This window comes from Mustela nigripes, chromosome 15, assembly GCF_022355385.1.
Source record: "Mustela nigripes isolate SB6536 chromosome 15, MUSNIG.SB6536, whole genome shotgun sequence".
In the NCBI taxonomy this organism is placed as follows: domain Eukaryota; kingdom Metazoa; phylum Chordata; class Mammalia; order Carnivora; family Mustelidae; genus Mustela; species Mustela nigripes.
Genome location: NC_081571.1, coordinates 55,196,393 through 55,216,164, shown reverse-complemented (window position 1 = coordinate 55,216,164; position 19,772 = coordinate 55,196,393). Strand labels below are relative to the sequence as shown.

The 19,772-nt window shown below is 43.3% G+C and overlaps 1 protein-coding gene across 2 annotated transcripts in view; it reads right to left on the bottom strand.

Annotated features, from left to right (window-relative positions):
- SLAIN1 (SLAIN motif family member 1) overlaps positions 1-19,772 on the bottom strand; it is a 59,540-nt gene that overhangs the window by 8,266 nt on the left and 31,502 nt on the right. Inside the window, exons 3-5 of one of the 2 annotated variants that reach the window (XM_059377584.1) lie at positions 9,004-9,153; positions 7,729-7,878; positions 5,295-5,636 (exon numbers count right to left, since the gene is read on the bottom strand). In XM_059377584.1, coding sequence (XP_059233567.1) covers positions 5,295-5,636; positions 7,729-7,878; positions 9,004-9,153 — 642 coding nt within the window. The remainder of the gene's footprint in view (positions 1-5,294; positions 5,637-7,728; positions 7,879-9,003; positions 9,154-19,772) is intronic. The other variant, XM_059377585.1, reaches the window with a different exon arrangement.

Genomic DNA, 19,772 nt, shown 5'->3' with positions numbered 1-19,772 from the left:
CCTCTAAACCTCCTGAGACATGAACCAGAGACCGCTTCCAGTCATTCTCCTTGCTGAGTCTGCGTTCTGCCACAAGGGGGCAGCAGAGAGCCGCCTACAGACCTCAGTGAGGCTGAGCTGGTAATTCAACGCAGGACTGCACCCTGGAAAGACACAGGGACCCCAAACTAAAGTCCGGGTTCCGGGTCACTCACCCAAGCTCAGGAAACAAAGCATCTATGTGAACACCAAGCCGAGCCCCCCTCCTCCCCGTTCAAGTACGAAACTGGATTCATTCCTTCCTCCCCTTCACACACCGCTCCTTCCACACTTACTCCGCCCTGCTGGCTGCCCTGACCAGCAAGCAAGCAAGCAAGTCCTCTAATCCAGAAATTGGGGCCATCTCCTCTGAATCGCCCCCCTTCTATACCCTTACCCCCAAGTCCTGTCAGTTCTGCACAAGAGTTAATGAATGTTCCACTACATCTGGTTCGGACCTCACTATTGACCAGCCACATTGTCACGAAACCCTCTTGCTTGGTCTCCAAGCACCCTGTCCTGTACCTCCTACCCATCTTCGCCACTCCCACCTTCATCTGAAAGCCCCTAGGCATGGCCAACGTGAGACCCTTCAAGGTATGGGCTCTGTCCTCCCTCCCCAGCCTTATCTCCTGCTACTCCCACCCCTCAGCCTACTGGCCTCCCAGTGGATGAGCCAAGTTCCCAAATGTTCCCCACTCCCCGGCACCTGTGACGCGCTGGTCCCTCCACTTGGCCACGCGTCCCCACTTTGTGGAGGGAGCGAATGAATATGGGCACCAGAATTCACTGTGTACATACTCTGTGCCAGGCATGGTAGCTGCTGGGGGTACGGGCCGTGTACGACACGTACAGTCCCTGACTCTGAGTTTTATAATCTACACCAGGGTTTCATAATCTTTTTTTCCACTATCGATCCCAAGAAGAAAACCTAAAATAAATTTAACGTTAACCTTTTCTCTCCCAAATGGAACAAATACTGAAAATAATATTCTGAAACTCAAACATTTTGAACTTTGGAGGATCACCAACCATTGTAATAATCTCGTGCTTTTCACACATGCCCCACTTGCCTCGATAGTTTCATTTTTATTGGTACAGGCACTGAAGCACAAAGAGACACACTCGTCAGGACATTCAGGTTTGTGGTCACTTTCCTTCAAGCTAAATCAGAAAATGAATGATGTACTTGAACATTCATCCAAAGCGTGTCCGAGGACAAAACCAAACCCATCTGCACTACTCATTCTATATCACTTAGACCCAGCCTCTGTAGCCCTATCCAGCAACTTTTGCCTCCTTGAGACAGTCTAGGGAAAAGACAGAAAATTAAACAAATACAGTAAGGATACTTACATCATAAACATGAAAAAGTATAATAAACTGTAGAGAGGACTAAGATAGGAGACCAGAAAGAATTATATCGACCTCACTAACTTCTATACAGCCCTGAGCTGAGGGATCTACCACCCCCACACCATGTCCTTACTCCCTGTGGATACTTCTAGAGTAATTATGCTCAGACACTGCCAGTTACTGTTAGATTTCTTGACCATTTTCCTCATTATCTCCTTGAAACCTGCTTTTAACAACTATAGGCCTCGTATTCCCAAATTCTTGCTAAAGTTGCTAACCCCGGGTAGGAGGCATTTATACATCCTGCAAATGTGATTAATATGTATGCTGGAGAAAGGAGAGAGAATGGATAAATCTTAGAGTCAACGCTTAGATCTTCTGAATATCACGATAACTGGCATGAAAGATGGGCCTCTCTCAGTACAAGACTAAATTACTTCGATTATATATATTTAAGCTGAAGGGAGGCACCGGGAAAGAATGATAAGCCATTATTTAGAATATGCATTGTGTTTCTGTAGTTCTAAGTTTCCAAACTATTTACCATAAAAGTTTCCATATATCTAGCTGAAAGGTAGTATCATAAACATCTGTTTTCCACCTAGATATACTAGTTGTTTTCATTCTGCCATAATTAATTCATCTCCATATATAAACACGCACTTGTTTGTGGTTGTTAAACCACAAAAGAGCTGCAGACATCTTGACCTGTGACCCTCTCCCTCAATTTTAATATGATGCCTTGACTTCCATGAAGCACACGGGATTCATTTTCTTCCTAATATTCTGAACTTTAATAAGTTAGTCCCTAACTATGACATTCCTTAACTGCAATTCTTTTCTTTGAAATTTATACTCAGGTACTTTGAAATCTTAGGAAGCGCCTAAGAAAATTCTGTAGAATCACAATACTGTCATGAATATAAACAAAATAACAACAGTTTTTAATAATCCATACACATAATTTTCCAAACATTAAGAAAGTCTTTCTTAAACTTCTTCCCCTAAACCATGATCAATCAAGGTTCACGCATTAGATGTGGTGGTTAGGTTTCTAATCTGTTCATCCAGACGCATCTGGCTTTCAAAACCAATCTTTATTCATGTGAGCATCAAGTCAGCTTCACAAAGCTTTAAACGTGAAATACGCTCTTAAAAATAAAGGCTACCAAATGTAAATATTTAGAACATGACTCCTCCGGGAGTTTAGCTGTGACCTCCAAGCTGTGTCAGGGACCATCGAAATGAAGTACCCTTTCCTGTCAAACAATTTGGAACATGTTAATGATCATATATACTTTAATATTCAAGGAATCAAAAATAACACTCTATTTCTATCTTCACAAGAAATCAGCAATTTACCCTCAAGTACTGAGAACGCAGCAGGAAGCTGGAGGAATAGACCAAGGCAAGAATTTGAATGAGTTTTCTCATAATGAAGTGGCACCAGGACTTACCCCTCTAGGAAAACAGATTAAAGAATCCTTGGGAAGGGAGATACTCAGTTACCCACCAATCCGATCTGGCCTCCCAATCAATACAAGGGTGCAAGGGAGGGCCTCGAGCCAACAGTGCTTACATCACGCCACCGACAATCCCTGCCCAATCAACTCCCTTTACATTGAGTAAAGATCCTACAAGATTTAGTCATTTTTCACATCTGGCAAATGATTCCAAATATGCTCCTTTTAATTCTTTACCCCTATAAATACTCTGGTAACTTTTTAAGAGCCCCCCCTTCTGAATCTAGGTAGTGTAGGAGCTATGGAAGCAATAAATATAAACATGCATTTCTGGTTTCTTTTTAATTATTTTTAAATGAATCAATGATTGAACAATCATTCTCTCCTATCCATACTATTTTGGTGATTTAGAAAAATATTTGATAGTTTCCAAGTAATCATTCATATTTCACACTTTTGCTCAAATGATATTCTGTGGTAACAGATGAAGGCTCAGCTGAGTCTCTCTCTCTCTCTCTCTCTCACACTCTCTCTCTCTCTCTCTCTCTCTCTCTCTCACACACACACACACACACACACACACACACGTGCGCGGAGGAAGGACAGAGGGGGCGGGAGAGAATTCCAAGCTGGCTCCACACCCAGCACAGAGCACAATGCGGGGCTCAGTCTCCTGATCTGAGATAACGACCTGAGCTGAAATCAAAAGTTGGACCCTTAACTTACTGAGCCACCCAGGCGCCCCAGTGAGTCCTATTTTCTTTGAAAAGTGGGTGGGAGACAACCTTTTTCCTTTTCTTCAGTACATATACTCCAAAATAAGAGTAATTATTTTGTTTCTTCCTTAGGTTGGAAGAATACGCACCAGGTGGTTTGATGCAAAATTATACCTAAGTTTTTTAAGAAGAGGTAATATCTGGCCCATTTATAGCCAAAGAAATCCAAGTTCACAGACCTGAGAAACCTTTAAGGATGGGACTGGACTCGTGAGCCTGTGCTCTCACCGCTAGGTGGCACAAGTCCAGTCCAGACGATTGCCTCTGTAGTCCATTTTCCTTTGTATGTGGAGACCAGAGCTTTAAGGAAAACTAAAACTACCACAGTCAGGACACTAAGCGGTGATAGGTCTCTGCTTTCCTAACAGGAACCATCATAGCACAGTTCCAAGGAAACCTAATCTTTTTCACCGTGGTGTTTGGTGTAAGGTAAAGCCACTTTTCTAAGGTAAGACAACGATCCGCTGGCAACACTGATCAAGACGCGGAGCTGGCATCTGCAGGATGGCTGGGCTGTTCGAGGATACCTGACAACCTTTAGAGCAACAATTCTTTTAAAATGAGGCTGACTTTGATTAAGCACATCAAACATATTGCTTTTTCTGATATTATGAGGTTGAGTAAGTTGAGTTACTATGACATGACATAGCTGCCGATTTTTCTTTTAAATCTGGAATCTAAAGGTTCTCAAAGTGAAATTATGACTAAATGTTCAATATTTTCAAATGATCTTTCAGTTAGCATGAAAGGTAAAAATACAGAAGAAGAAAAGGTGAAAACTAAAAAAAATGGTAACGGGTAATCACAAATACGATCTGTATTGGGCCTTGCAGTACTTTGAAGTAAGCGGTTTAATCACTCCTGGGCCCAGAAATGGCGCTATATAATGATTAGAAGCTATAATTATAATTATATATCTGGTTTATTTCTCCATGTTGTATGGGATCTGTGGATGAAGTCTGGCTGGTCATTACTGTAAAAGCATACCAGGCTTAGAAGAGGACCTGACTGTTCTCCCTACAGTTTGTTGAAGGTCAAGGACTGTAAGTCCTGGAAAACAAATGGCAAAGTGGGAGAAAGGAAAACGTACAGGAGAGGACACGTGCTCTGACCGCCACGTGACACTGGGGCAGACCAACTTGCGTTAGCAAGCCAAGCATCAGCCTCCTTACCCCTCCTGCTACACAGACCCCACTTCCAGACGTCCGAGGGAGAGACACATCCAGACTTGTCTTAATCCGGACGCACATGAGCATCACTGGGTACGTTTCCCGTTCCTCACTCCGTGCTGGGAACAGGCCGGACACTCAGCTGGTGGGATACAGAAGGAGCCACGGCTCGGCGTGGAGGCCTCCACGGGACTCCCCTGTGAACTCCACCAGCACCCCCTGCCCATCCTGCCCTGAATGAGCCACCGCACAAAGATGCCCCCCACGCATGACCCATTCTGTGGTGGCCACATCACAGTGTTTTTTTGAAGCCCTAAATCTGTAAATCTGGGACACGTCATCAGACGCTGGTCAGTTTTAGATTTTAACTTAGACCAAACCAATAAGGTCCTAAAGACTTACTTCGTAAGTTTGGGAAACATTTACTAATTATTTACATTGACCTAAAAGCCATTTCCTACTACACATAAAGCTCAAAGCACATTAAAGTCCAAAGGGCACATATAACCTACCTCCACTGGTCCGATTTGGTTGCTGATCTGGAGCTTGGGCTTGAGGTGAGTAATACTGTTGCTGCTGGTAATTATTTGAAGGAAAATACTGGGAACTGGGGCTCCTCCTACACTCCCGAATGCTGGAGAAAGTCTGTGAGTGGGGAATGCCTCTTTGGAAAGACGAACATCTTGGAAGACGAGGCTGCGGTGGTGGCAAATGATCAAATTCTTCCTCATCCTCCAGACTGAAGCGGTCATATTCTTGATCGCTACACGTCCCTTTTTTTCCTGAACTCAGTGACACACTGGAGCTATGTCTGGACACAGATGCTGAGGTGGAAGCGTAATCTTGCCTGAGACCTGGGACAACAAGAAACAGTATTACCTATGGAGACTGTTCAACCTAGCAAAAATTAAGTGGCAATGAAGTATCAGAAGAAAACGTGTGCCAGGTAAACAACTCAAATTAAGAGCCATTATCCTGCTCATGGTTTATTAAATCCCAAGAAAACAGACACAATAACCCACCAAACAGGTGTCCAATATTATACTGTTCTGTTCTGCAAAAAGACCGCCCCAATTCCAGAGAAGACTAGATATACTGCCACAGTTCATCAGTCAGTGTCTGTCAATTTCCCCAAATGATCCCTTCTGAAATCTGGAGAGATACTTAGGAAAAGCTACGCATCATCATTATGAATAGTATGTTATGGGTTAGATAATAAAAATAATCACATCTCCTACCGGGGAGGAACTCCTCCTGTCCCTAGCCCCAGCTTTCCAAAGTCAAAGCAAAGTTCAAAACCCAAGCTACAAAATATTTTCTTACAAGGTCGCTTCTCTGTCCTACTTATTACTAATACTATCTTTTTCAAAGCATACTGACACTTCAATAGTTTTGGGTCATCCCAAATGACAACCATCTAAAAATAGTCAAAATGGAAGTTTCTAATTATTCACCTTATTACCAATACCACAATTTCTTAAAAGCAGGAAGTGACATTAATCGTTTAGCCATATGTTTTCAGAATAAGTCATTGTTATCTTACTACTATGGAATAGTAACATAAAACCGTCTCTTTGCCCCTCAAAGTGTATCTTCTGAAACTCTCCGTAATCATTACACTGTATCTCATAATAGCCTTGACTAATTCTGAAAGCAGGAAATGGTCATGCTTCAGTGAAACGATAGTTGGCTGTTTCTACTTTATGCTGACCTGAAAAGATAACTCCAGAACACACCAAGCCCCATCCAGTGCTCAACAGCTCACTGTGCCTCTTGATGCCTTTATAATAAATACCCCTGCCATAGTTCACTCCTAGATGACAGGTTAACTTTACTGCAGAACCACTGATAAACTGTCCCATTTCTAATTTCTAATTATCTTCTCTTCAATCATTATTTATCCTGAGAAGTTTATTAATGCATTTTAATTGAGCTTATATTAAGATAACTATACCCTTACATGCAGTTCAAAGAACACAGAGACTGCTTGTGCAGTCTGCCCAGCTTCCCCCAATAGTCACATTCTGCAAAATTACCAGAATAATACGACACCTGGGATATTGTGATATAAACCCAACTTTTTTTTTTTTTTTTTTTAGATATTCCCAATTTTACTCAGTACATGGAAGGACTAAGTCCTCTGCATTTTATCACCTGTAGGATCAAATAGCTACCACCAGGGTCAAAATATCGAACAGCTCCAAAAACTCGCAAAACACAAATATCCCTCGTGCTGCCCTTTCACCGCATCCACCTCCCCCAAGATCCCACATCCTGTCTGTAAATGCCATCAACCACTAATCTGTCCTCCATTTTTAAAATCTTCTCATTCTAAAATGTTACAGAAATGGAATCATGCAGTCTGAAGTCATCCTTTTTCGCTCAGCAACATTCCTCAGAGCCTCATCCAAGATGCCGCCGGCACCAGCAGTCTGCCCCTTCCTGCGGCGGAGTGTGCGGGGCCACTCCAGGGTATGGGGCGCCGCAGCTTCATGAATCATGCACTGCCCAGAGGGCATCTGGGGTCACACCAGTTCGGGGCTATTACAAATGAAGCACCGCAAACATGTATAGCTATTTGTGCCAACACAAATTTCTGCTGTTCTGGGATACGTGCCCAGGACTACAATTTGCTGGGGCCTATAGAAATTGCGTGTTCGGTTTTTTAAGAAACAGTTTCCATAGCAGCTACACCACAATGTCTTTATATCAAATGCGTTCTGATTGATGTCTTTATATATAATACATGTGTATATCCTAACACCTTCCAATGCCCATGAGAGCCTGAGCAGCACTAACTGGCCCACGTCCAAGGTGGGCTGGTATGAGAAAAAGCATCTAATGTTTACCCATTGCCTGGGGAGAAATGCCTGAGCCTCCCTGCCTCCTTACATTCCAAGCAGAAGCCTCTAGTTCAAGAAGTTTTCTAATTTAAAAAGAACGTACTTTCTTCTTGGAGACGAGCCATGATCTGAACGTCCGTGAGATCCTGTAACTTATATCCCATGGAGATAGAATCATCTTCCAATTCCGAAGTACTCAGCTCACTGTCTATAGAGGACTGGGGGCTGAGAGGGGAGCCCCTGGAGCTGTGACCTAAAATCCAAAGCAAACAGGTTTATTATTTAGCCTGGAGAACGGGTGTCTACATCATGCTTGACATTTCCTGTATCTAGTCAGCAACTTTTTCTCTAGTTTCCTGTCACCCCAAAATGACCAACCTATCACTATTTAACAGGGAGACAATATGCATATCTTTCACATGTCCATAATTCACATAAACAATTTGTTTTTACAAATTCAATTTTCACAGTTAAAAAAAAAATCACTCTGTACTATACACCAAGAAAAAACTGTTAAGAGGGTAGACTGAGTTAAAATTAGAAAATAAACATCTGTCACCAATGCTGAAATCCGCACCCCATTACAGAAGTAGAGATCTAAAGGCATTATATAATACATATCCATGTTCGCTTTCAATTAATAATCAGATATGCTTATCTCCAGTAGTAACTGATTTTTAAATTATAATCAAATAAATTTTTCTCAAACAGGTACAAGCCATGCTCTGAATACAAATATCACACAGAAAAGACCCGCATATATACACAGAAGCATACACAAAACCTTAATAAAGGAGGGAGCACAGCAGTCACAGGAGACTTGTAGTCACCCACAAAAGTAAAAAAAAGCAACAAGTTGGGTAAGAGAACGAAGGAAGAAGAGGACCCAAAGGGAGAAAAGCTGTAGCAATGGAATCACACCGGTGCGGACACAGGGAAAGGAAGAGAACGTCATCTCACAAAAAGGTACTGTGGCTGTTTTTTCTGCATAGCCCTGGCTTCATTAAAAAAAAAAAAAAAAAAAAAAGTAATCAGAAAAATAAAATTAAAAAAACCAAAGACACAAAAGCCTTATCTTCCTGAATCCTAACAAAATACCTAACTTGTGTACAACACTGAATGTTAAAAGCACGTTAGGCATTCAGAAACGTCACCAGACACGTACGTCTTTGCTAACAAGGGAAAACTGCCTATGACACACAATGGAGAGCACGTTACTGGTGCTAAAACACAGATTGCTGGGCTCCTCTCTGTACCCAAAGTGTGCAGCACACACTGTCCAGCACAAGATCGCCCTCCACTGTCCAGGGAAGAGGATATTTATGCTGTTCTTAAGGACTGACAAGGCAAGCAGCTAGTCAAGAAGTTGAAAGATTACCTGTTCTTTCGGGTGTTAGTATTGCTTTATTTGAGGTTTTAGAGAAGCTGGGAGTATTAATGCCATTGCTATAAGGGCTGAGTCTTGCAACAGGACTGTAAGGAAAAGCCAGTGAGACCTTTGAAGAGAAGGGATTCCGCCATCGGCTCGCTGTCACAGAAGCAGAAAATAAACAGCAGCAGTTAGCTATCCGGAAGCAGATGCTGATTTGTCAGAGGGAGAAAGGAAAGAGGTTAAAAAAAAAAAAAAAAGAAAAGACAAAGCAACTTTTCATAAAGATATCTTAAATGACTTCCATTTGTTAAGGCAGGAATATGTAAGTATAGGCCATTTGTGAATTCCTATGGATACCTTCATTTAAGAATTAGTAATCAGCTTGATTAAAGCCAATATACCTGTGTAATAATGAAAACTTGTTTTGAATTTCTACATTGGAAATGTTTATTTTCTACTCTGTACTTCTGCACAAGGATTTAAGTGTTTTATAGTATATATAAAAGGTCAGTGTCTTAAAAATGTCAAAATTAGAAACTGTGGGGAATGTTAATATTAACTACATATGTCCTTTATCTTTTTGTTCCTAAAATTAATTCCCAACCCATTTAGCATCAGAAAATGTCGGTCAAAATTTTTTTATAGGAACCTGCTCTTGGCTTACAGGACAAACCTAACAGGACGACTGCCTTTCTGAATGGCTGCCATGAGTCCAAAACAAGACTTAGGGAAAAACAATACAAAAATCACAGAAGGATATAAAATTTAATGACAGCTATTTCTGATGGCAGGTGAAGAGATCAGCTGGTGATTTGCTGTTTATTTTTTTATAAAAAATATTTTCCCAGTTATCTGGAACACGTGTTACTTATGTAACATGAAAGATAGGATGGTACATACTATTACATCAATACTTCAAAATAAGGACCAAAAAGGAATATTACCTCTAGTGGGCAAATGATTTAATTCCTACATTATTTCACCTGGCCTATTTAATTTACTTCCCGTCTCCCAAATTGCCGCCCCTGCTATTCCTAAGTTCTAGTGATCGTGAAAAAGACCTCAAATTGTAAAAACCTAAGTAGCAACAAACGTCACATACTCTCCCTTCAAGGGATGCAAATTACTGTGCTAGGAACATCTGTTTTTCTGAAAAGCAACCATTTCAACATGTACTAATAAGCAGGACAGGAGGGAACACCTAAAAAATACAGATGAGGTTAAACTTCACTTAAAGCAATAACTGGGTTTGTATTTGCTGGAAATGGGACAAAACCTGGAGAAGCAAGTGTACAGGGGACTGCTGTGACAGGAAGGCCCCAGACCACTCTCAGCCAGCACTGCTGATGCACAGACAGCTGAAAAGTGTTCACAGACGGGCAGTGGGGTGAAGAGAGAGAAACTGTGGGACGTGGGGACCGAGAAAATCATCGGCTCCCACACTGGGATTCTTAACATCCTTGCAAACAATCACCAAGGTGATCTAAAAGAGCAAAACGTTTCCTCTTGTTTCAGCAAGAGTTCTTGCCTTAAGTACCATCCTATTCCAACAACTATGTAAAACAAAATCATTTCCCTCTGGAGGTGAACGAGCTAAGCGAAGAAACTGCATCCACAGTGACCCCACTTTTGGAACTCGCGAGTGTTTGGAAAGGGCCACTGCGGAGAAGACTCATCCCTAACTCACAGTCACCTCACTTCCCCGATATGTCACTACGAGCAGAGACCCGTGAAGCCAGCATTCCCAGTCCCTTAACTTCGAGATACGTGAACCTCATCCCCAGATACCCTGAAAGATGGGAGTTAATACGAGAGGTAGCCACTCTCACACCTTCAATCTGTAGGACTCCACGTTTCTCATTAAAATTCTATATTTAAAAAAGAAAATCAATAGCTCTTTGTGACGGCTAACTCGCTTAACAGATGATGTTTGATCACTTGCCAGGCAAATTACAGTAACTGCGTGTTCTCACCCACAGATGCGGGCGACAACGCATCCCGAGTAAACAGCATTCACTGCTCGGCACAGTGACTACTGTGCCCCAGCCTCCCGGCACAATGGCACAGTGATTGTGGCTCTGACAGCAAGATCCCACTAAGAACACAATTAGCATCTATTGCAAGAAAGAATGCTCTACATTGTCCTTGGCAGGGAGGGTTTTAAGAAGAAGGAGGAGAATTACCCTGGGGGCAAGCTAACAAAACAACAGCGTTTTTCGAACAGTGCCCGAGGCTGTGGCGAGTCAGAGGGGGGAAAGGAGCGGAAGCCATCACATCCTAGTCATGCTTCACTATGCAGTGGAGGATTACCACAAGTTAGAACAGGACGCATTTTTATGTTTGCTTGTTTGTTTTTTGAGGAAAACTCTACACCCCAATGTGGCGCTTGAACTCATTGAGTCACCTGCTCTACTGAGGGAGCCAGTGAGGTGCCCCCAGGAAGCACTAGAGCATAAAACAAAAGAACCTTCTACAGGGCCATTTTATCTTTTTCGATCAATTTCATGGACTTTTCATATGAGGATGGTAAGTTATTTGAGAGGCTCAGTGATGGTTGCCATGACCCTAAAAATGGAATAAGACAATGCTGTTATAGGAGAAAATCGCTAATAACGTTCGGAACAGCAGTTATGTTGTCTTATACTCCAACTACAAAGTGCTACCTGTAACTCCAATGCTTTTCAAACTTGAAGGTGGCATGGACTCCTAATTTTTGGTTCTATTCCGACCCTTGAAGAGCAGAGCTAGGCCCAAACACCAGGGCGCACTGAAGGTTTTCATTCCCAAACACCTTAAGTTGAGCTGCCTCCCGGGACGCACTCTTCCGCATGCAGCTTCTGGATCGAGATGCTCGCCACCCTGCACCAGATGCACGCCCGTCTACTCAGCCAGCCTGTGGCTGCCACCACTGCCTCCCGCCAGCCTGCCCCCTACCACCACTGCCCCCACCAGCCTACCCCTCACTACCACTGCCCGCGCCAGCCTGCCCCCCGCCAGCCTGCTCTGAACTCACAACCACAGCTGCGTCTGTCAGATACTACTGAAACTGTATTTCTTTCCTCCATTAAAGTACGGCGGTGGCTCTTCACAGCACACAGGATCTGGAAGGCACATGGGATCATCTCGCCAGGACCCTTCCCCGCCACTGGGCCCCGCTGCCCACTCTAGCGTTTCCGGCTTCCTTGCTAACACCCTCGGGCAGCAAAACCTTCTACCGTGCCTCCCTCCTCTAAAAAGCATCTTCTACTGAAAAAAATCTGATCAAGTACTAATGTACAGACTGGTCCCTCTTTCTGCCAAAATAGTGTCTAATGGTCAATTATTTTTGGTACATCTCTAAAGTTGCCAGACTTAAAAAATAAATTACAAATCTGTAAAGCTATTTTTGTACATCATTCAGTATAATACACCCCCCAAAAGAAACTTTAATTTGCTAAATGGTCCAGTGATAATATAGAGCAAATTCACAAAGGACAGGATAGGTTTAAGAAAGAATCTAAGTTGGGGCGCCTGGGTGGCTCAGTTGGTTAAGCAGCTGCCTTCGGCTCAGGTCATGATCCCAGCGTCCTGGGATCTAGTCCCACATTGGGCTCCTTGCTCAGCAGGGAGCCTGCTTCTCCCTCTGCCTCTGCCTGCCATTCTGTCTGCCTGTGCTCGCTCTCCCCCCACCCGCTCTGATAAATAAATAAAAATCTTTAAAAAAAAAAAATTAAAAAAAAAAGAAAGAATCTAAGTTTATGTCTCTACTCTGAAAACTATTAATAAAAAAGTGCCCAGCAACAATGACATTCCTTCCATATCTTACCTAAATTCATAGAAAACACAGTAAATATTCAAATTTTTGTTGAATATATAGGTTTCTGCATAGAATCAAAATCAAATTTAGGAAAGAATATGACTTCATTTATATAAAAGGAAAAGGTGTAACTGATCGAATGAGCTCAGTGACAACCCTCAAAAGACTGGTGCTCCATGAAGCTACGAGCTCAACAATAAGGCAGGGCTGGAATACTTTCCAGGAACAATCCTCCTCACACGTTCTTCTCCCTACAGAGAGAGCCATTCGGTGCCTAGCACACCGTCTGGCATACAGTAAACAGTCGAAGCCGAGTTTCCTAAGATTCCTTATTTCAAACCATTTTACCATTCCTACCTTAATCTCTAAATGATTCTGCTCAACTTTTAAAACTTGTTAACTATAATACAATATACACAGTATCTTTGAAGATAGAAGTTAGTTTTGACCTTTCAGCCCAGCTAAAGACTCCATGAAGAAATACACCTATAGGAGCACAATTTTTTAATACTTCCTAATAACTACTAAGTTGTTGAGCTTTGTGTTCACGTTCGTGTGAGCTTCTGGTGTCCAGCTAAGTGATTTTATGTCACTGAGGGCTAGGCGTTACGGCTGGGTCACTGACACATCAAGATCAAATGGGGGTCGCGCTCTCATGACGAGCTCATTCCTGCAACGCTGCGTGGCACAGTTAAGGTGAAGGATGTGCCGAGAACAAGAGTTGGCAGGAAACCGTGCAAGAAGGCAACACAGCTTCCTCAGACTCTTGAAACGCTACCACTTCTTACAGTCAAAGAAACTGTTCACCAACAGCTAAGAGAGTGTTTCATGGAATTTCTATCAACCCCACTTCCAACGGTGTAGCCTCCGAGTTAGGTGAAGCAGTCAGTCCTGGAGGGCAGTGCTCTTACTTCTTCTGCTGGCTTCTAACCGTGCAGCAGCATTTTCGAATCAGGGCCTGTGGTCTGAACGTCTGTGTCCCCCAAAATGCGTGGTGACATGCTAACCCCCAAAGAGGAAGGTATTACAGGTGGGGCCTCTGGGAGAAGCTTATGTCCAGAGGATTGAACCCTGGTGAACTGGACGAGTGCCTTACAGAGGCCGCCCCACGGAGCTCCCAAGCTCTTTCCACACACGAGGGCACCAGGAGAAGTGCGCGGCCCGGCAGGCGGCCCTCTGAGCCTGAGCCTGGACCCCACCAGCTCGGGATCGCAGGGGCCAGCCCCCAGAACTGCGAGCCATAAAACCACTGCCATTTATAAGCCACCTCCTCTGTGGAATTTTGTTACAGCAGCGGGAGCACACTAGGATATGGGAGGAGGTTTTTCTAGGAAACAAGCCCTCACCTTTCCTACTTCTACCCTTTCACCCCTCAGAGGAAGAGGGTAAAGGCAGAACCGCAGCTTGTAGGGCGGTGGCTCAGTCTAACCCGCCACATCCTCTTCTCTCTCATGCGAAGCAGGAGATCCAGGGTCATCGCCGAGAAGGCCAGAATGATCCCAGTAAGTGTGGAGAAATCAGTCTAGAGCAGCCCTATATGACATGTTTTACTTCTTCAGTTCTTAGTAAGTCTGATGAAAACTCATTAAAACCACATTTCAGATCTGCTGTATTAAAATTCACAGAACTGCTGTCTAAGTAAGTCATAAGTTTGTATCTCCTTGCTCGTGGCTCCTCTCAGCTACCCCAATTTATATTCTCCTCCCTCATTGCCTAACCCAGGATCTTCCTTGAGAGACTGGCCAACTCTTAAGGGAATCTTCACAGGCAAGACCCTGTGTACTTACCCCGAGCCAAAAATTTAAAAAAACAAAAAACATGAAGTTCTCCAGAAAGCCGCAGACACCCAATATTTACAGAGCACCTCCAGAGTCATTCCTTCATTCAAATACTAAAAGACCCAAAACCCAAAAACATGAAAGGTCAGTCTCCAGCAATGATGCAAAGATCTTCCAAAGACACACACAGCACATGGTTATCTCCCTGTTCCACAGCTGTTCTGAGAAATCTGGCCCCGTTGCTACCACCGGCTTTTTAAAATTCATTTCTCAGGGTGCCTGGGTGGCTCAGTGGGTTAACGCCTGCCTCTGCCTTCGCCTCCGGTCGTGATCCCAGGGTCCTGGGATGAGCCCCGCATCGGGCTCTCTGCTCAGCAGGGAGCCTGCTTCCCACCCCCCACTCTCTCTGTCCGCTTCTCTGCCTACTTGTGATCTCTGTCTGTCAAATAAATAAATAAAATCTTTAAAAAATAATGATAATAATAATAAAATAAAATAAAATTCATTTCTCTAGTCATTTGAGCAGGCCCCCACCACGGGGCTCTAACGTACCAGATGCTGCCGATACGGAGATGGATAAAATATGATGATTGCTCACCTCCCCCCAACTCCAATTTCTGAAGACCAGCTAGTGCAGAAGGCAGGCCAGTCAGACAGATATGCACGTGACGTGACAGAGTAAGTGGAACAAAGGCACCGTGAGGTACGCTCACACAGCAAAGATGGTGACTCACTTTCTGAGGGAGTCCAAAGACTTCACCAGAAGACATTATGTTCAACATGGCTCTTGAAGGTTGAGGGGTTTATCCTGCAGAGTACAATGCCATTCCAGGCAGAAATAACTTTTATGTGAAGCCAGGGAAGCAAGACAAAGACAAAAAGCATGGCCAAGGAATGGCGAATGTGGTTCGGACTGAGGCACGGGCTCGAGGGAGGAGAGCTGGGGCCAGCAGCTTCTTACTGCCCTCAGAGGATGCGCTTTAATATTCAATTCATGTTCTGACTGAGAAGCAGAAAGGCATGGTCAGATACACACTTTATGAAGAGGACATAAATCGTCACTTAGAAGATGGACGATACGGACAGAGAGTGAATGACGGGAAGACCAGTTAGGAGGCTTCACAGCAGAACTGGTGGGACATCACAAGGTAGCAGGACGGATCAGCAGAACGTTCGATGAGAACCATGTTAACGAAGCCACAGCTGAGCTGAAGAGGAGTCACCGGTACCCTAATGAATACAAGGAGTGGAAGAAAGGAAGCGGCCACGGCTAACACCACGGTTTTGAAGACACTGAAGCCATCCGCTAAGATGGGCAACGTGAGATACGCACGCTGCACGAGAGGAGAGATGAGCCGTCTGGGACAGTTACAGGACATGCCGACGTGCCAGCGATGTAGGAGCTGAGAGTTCGGGAAAGAAGCTAGAGAGGAAGAATTTGGGGCACTAGAACAAGCAGATGTTAGATGAAGCCACAGGCAGAGATGGAATCACCCACGGGAACGTACATTAAGGAAAGGACTTAGGAACAGTTACGAGTGGATAAAGGGAGACTCAGTAACAGAGACCAAGAAAGGTCACTGAGAGAATTCAGGAGTTCAAGGATCAGTAGAGCCCCCAAACACTAAAGGTAATGAGGGACGGCAACCTGGAAAGAGCCGTTAATATGGGAATTACTGCAGAGAGGTCCCACAGGATAAAGACTAAGAAACAGCAACTCGCTGGACAACTGGGCCACTGAGGGGAGCAGATTCAACAGAGGAGCTAAAGCCCAAAATCCGTGTTACAAGGTCAAGCAGATAGAAGATGAGGAAGAAAAAAATAACTCCTTCTAGAGAGATCTGGCCATAAAAATAGGAAGAAACAGGGTTGTAGTTTGCATGAAATTCAAGGGAGGAGAGTTTTAGGATAAGGGAAAAGACCAGCATATTAATAGAATGAGAACAGAAGAGAAACAGTGGAGAAAACAATAGTCTACAGAAAAGGGGATGCACTGACGCGGGGTCCTGGACATCAGGAGGAATGGGACAGAGAGCGAAGGTGGAGCGAACGGCCTCGGGAGAACGGAGGGTTATTTCCTCCCCCACAACTGGGAGGCCGAGCTAGTGAGAACACAGAGAACACAATAATGGCCTCCTTGATCCGTAAATTAGAAGGCAATAAACATGCTCACAGACAGAGGCTCGAATACAGAACCAGCATAGTAGAAACGGCCTGACCCCCACTGGAGAAGTCCAAGTGATGGCCCAGCGGGATCTGTAACAAGGGATGAGTCTAAAACTTGAAAGGTGTTTCTGTTTAGATGGGTGACTACTGTACCCTACTGACTACAAGGTCATCTGCCACCGGGGAATTTTAGAGGTCTTTGGTAAGATCCTGGTAAAGGGAGTTAAATGAAGGGCTAGATGGCTGTATTCAATGCTGGTGAAAATCAGAGATCACAGCAACACATCATACAACACATCATACAAGGGCGGGCCAACGTTTCCTGTAAAGGGCCAGCCTAGTCGTCATTTTAGGCTTTGCTGGCCATTCAGTCTCCGTTGCAACTACTTCCTTCTGCAGCTCAGCAATATGGCAGTCAAAGACTACACATAAAGGAATGTGACCGTGCTCCAATATAACTTTATTTATATACACTGAGAGTTGAATTTCATAAAAATTATGGGTCATAAATTTTTATTTTTTCCAAGTATTTGAAAACATGAGCAGCATTCTTATCTCACAGGCCATACAAGAACAGGCTGAAGGCCAGATATGGCCACAGTTGGCCAACCCCTGGGCTAACACACGTATCAGTTCTATAATACTCACTCTGGAGAACACACAGAATTAGAACTGCATTGTAAGGGTATTTCAGGTGTTGGGATATAGCAATGACAGCCAACAGTGTACTTCTTTACTGCAATTTTTCATAACTTAAAGACCAACAAAAGATTATAAGGAGATTGGCTCAAGAATCCAGATACCAGAATTCCAGTCTCACCCTGCCACATGCTGGCTCTCCTATGGAACAAGTCATGTAACATCTTGGTGCTTGCAGAATTCCCATGTGACAAGGCATGTTTGTGGGACATTTAATAGTACGTAGGGCTGTGGCAAGCACAGGAAAAAAGTTTGCAGTTTGTGGCATGCATTCACAAACTATAATGCTTTTTTTTTTTTTTAAAGAAGCCTACGGAAAAGTTACAGCTAGCTGGAGGAAAACCATACTCTAAATCCAGAGGGGAAATATTCTAGAAGCTAACTAGGAGAAAGGAGAGTTTAAAAATATTCTGCTCCTTAACTCTGAATTCTTGGGCATTTTAACCTGCCCTCTCAAAATGAAGGGCATGCTTTCTACATCATACCTTCTTATCTAGACAATTTCACAGACTCAGTCTTTCCCCAGCTCAGTCAGAGGCAAAGTACTAAACCTTGAACATTCCACAGTTTGATCAGGGTAGGTCAACAGTGCTCGCGTATGTATCCAAAGTCTCATCTCAGAGGAAACGTATGTCCCAAATAGCACAGTTTAAGAAATATGGTTTCTTCAAAACCACAGGCTTCTAGAGTAATGTCTCTGACACTTAAATAATGGTGTTCTTTACCACCGAGTCCTGGAAAATAAGGCCCGAGAAAGAAAGGGAAGATAAACGTTCAATCCTCGGCTTGTATTCCTTCTTCACACAACAGGTGGGCAGGCCTCAGTACTAAGCCAAACTGGAGGGATCCCATACGTGGTCTTCTACTCACACCAGCAACAGTGTGGACTTATATCAGGGAAGGGATGGGGGACACCACATCTTTTAGTACCTGTTATTCTCTTAGGTTGGCAGGAAGTTTTATCTAGACCACAGCATTTTGACCTAAACCCACACAACACCAGGGCAAGAAGACTGTATTTTCACAAACCAGCCTCTCGGTTATAAACTTCTCAGGTGATCACTTTATGTTTGTCCATACCTAGAGGCCAGAGCCTGCAGAAATGCTTGCACATTGATGTGCTCGAATATTTGCGCTAAACTTAAAGGAATTAGGGAACATAGGTAAAGATAGCATTTTACTGGTTCACTCTTATAAAGTGACTGCCCAGACTGAAATACAAGTTTTCTTAAGGGGCTCTTAATGTGCTTCACATTAAGTAAGCACTGCGGACTTGGCCCCAGCTTGAGCAAACCCCCTGGGGCAGGAACATATGGCTGGCAGCTTATCTGATCCCTTACTTTTATTGGGTAAACTTGAGCAGCATGAAGTTTTCCGCCACTCTCCATGACCTAATGAACATGCACACGGGGGCTGGGAAGGCCTGCTACTTCTCCGGACCAGGTGTTCTCAGCACTCTCTCCAGACAGTCACAAAGTAAAGGAGATTCAACTGTTATGCATTTGCCAGTATATTCACGTAAGGAGAAAGGCTACGGAACTAGTAAACCTCCCTCCCTAATTGCTATCCTTAGTGAACGTTTATTCAGGATAAGTTAGTTGTACCCATTAGTATACTTGTTACATGTCCATATGTGTACCTGTGTTTGTTACATGTTAACACATACTTATGTTCATAAATGGGTGTGTGTTACATGCTAATATACATTTTATGTGTTTAAATATATATTAAATATTACAGAACACTGTAATACTCAATATTCAAACCTGCGGTTGTATTCAAAATGTAACAAGTTACAAAAACATGACATACACACCATCTTAAAGAAACATCAATAAAAGAGATCATTTACCCCTACAAATAATACTAGAGTTAATTAATTAAGTTTTAAAATGTATGAGATTTAAAAGAAACTAAGGGATTGTATACGTGCAATGACTGGCAGATAAACATTTATAAATGTTTACTACTTGAATGAGTTATAAGATTTCACCATGAAGGAGTTTTAACCGCATTTATTCCATAGGGATTTGACTTTTATAATTGTTCTTGATCTTAATGGGTCAAACGTTTTCTAGGTCTTAGTAGTAAAGTAAGACATGCTGGTTCAAGTGTCCAGTTGTCACCATGTAACCATTGGACTTTTTCTACTTCTCAGACCTTCACCAGTCTTGGGACTCGTGGGATTTGACTTTTATAATTATTCTTGATCTTAATGGGTCAAACGTTTTCTAGGTCTTAGTAGTAAAGTAAGACATGCTGGTTCAAGTGTCCAGTCGTCACCATGTAACCATTGGACTTTTTCTACTTCTCAGACCTTCACCAGTCTTGGGACT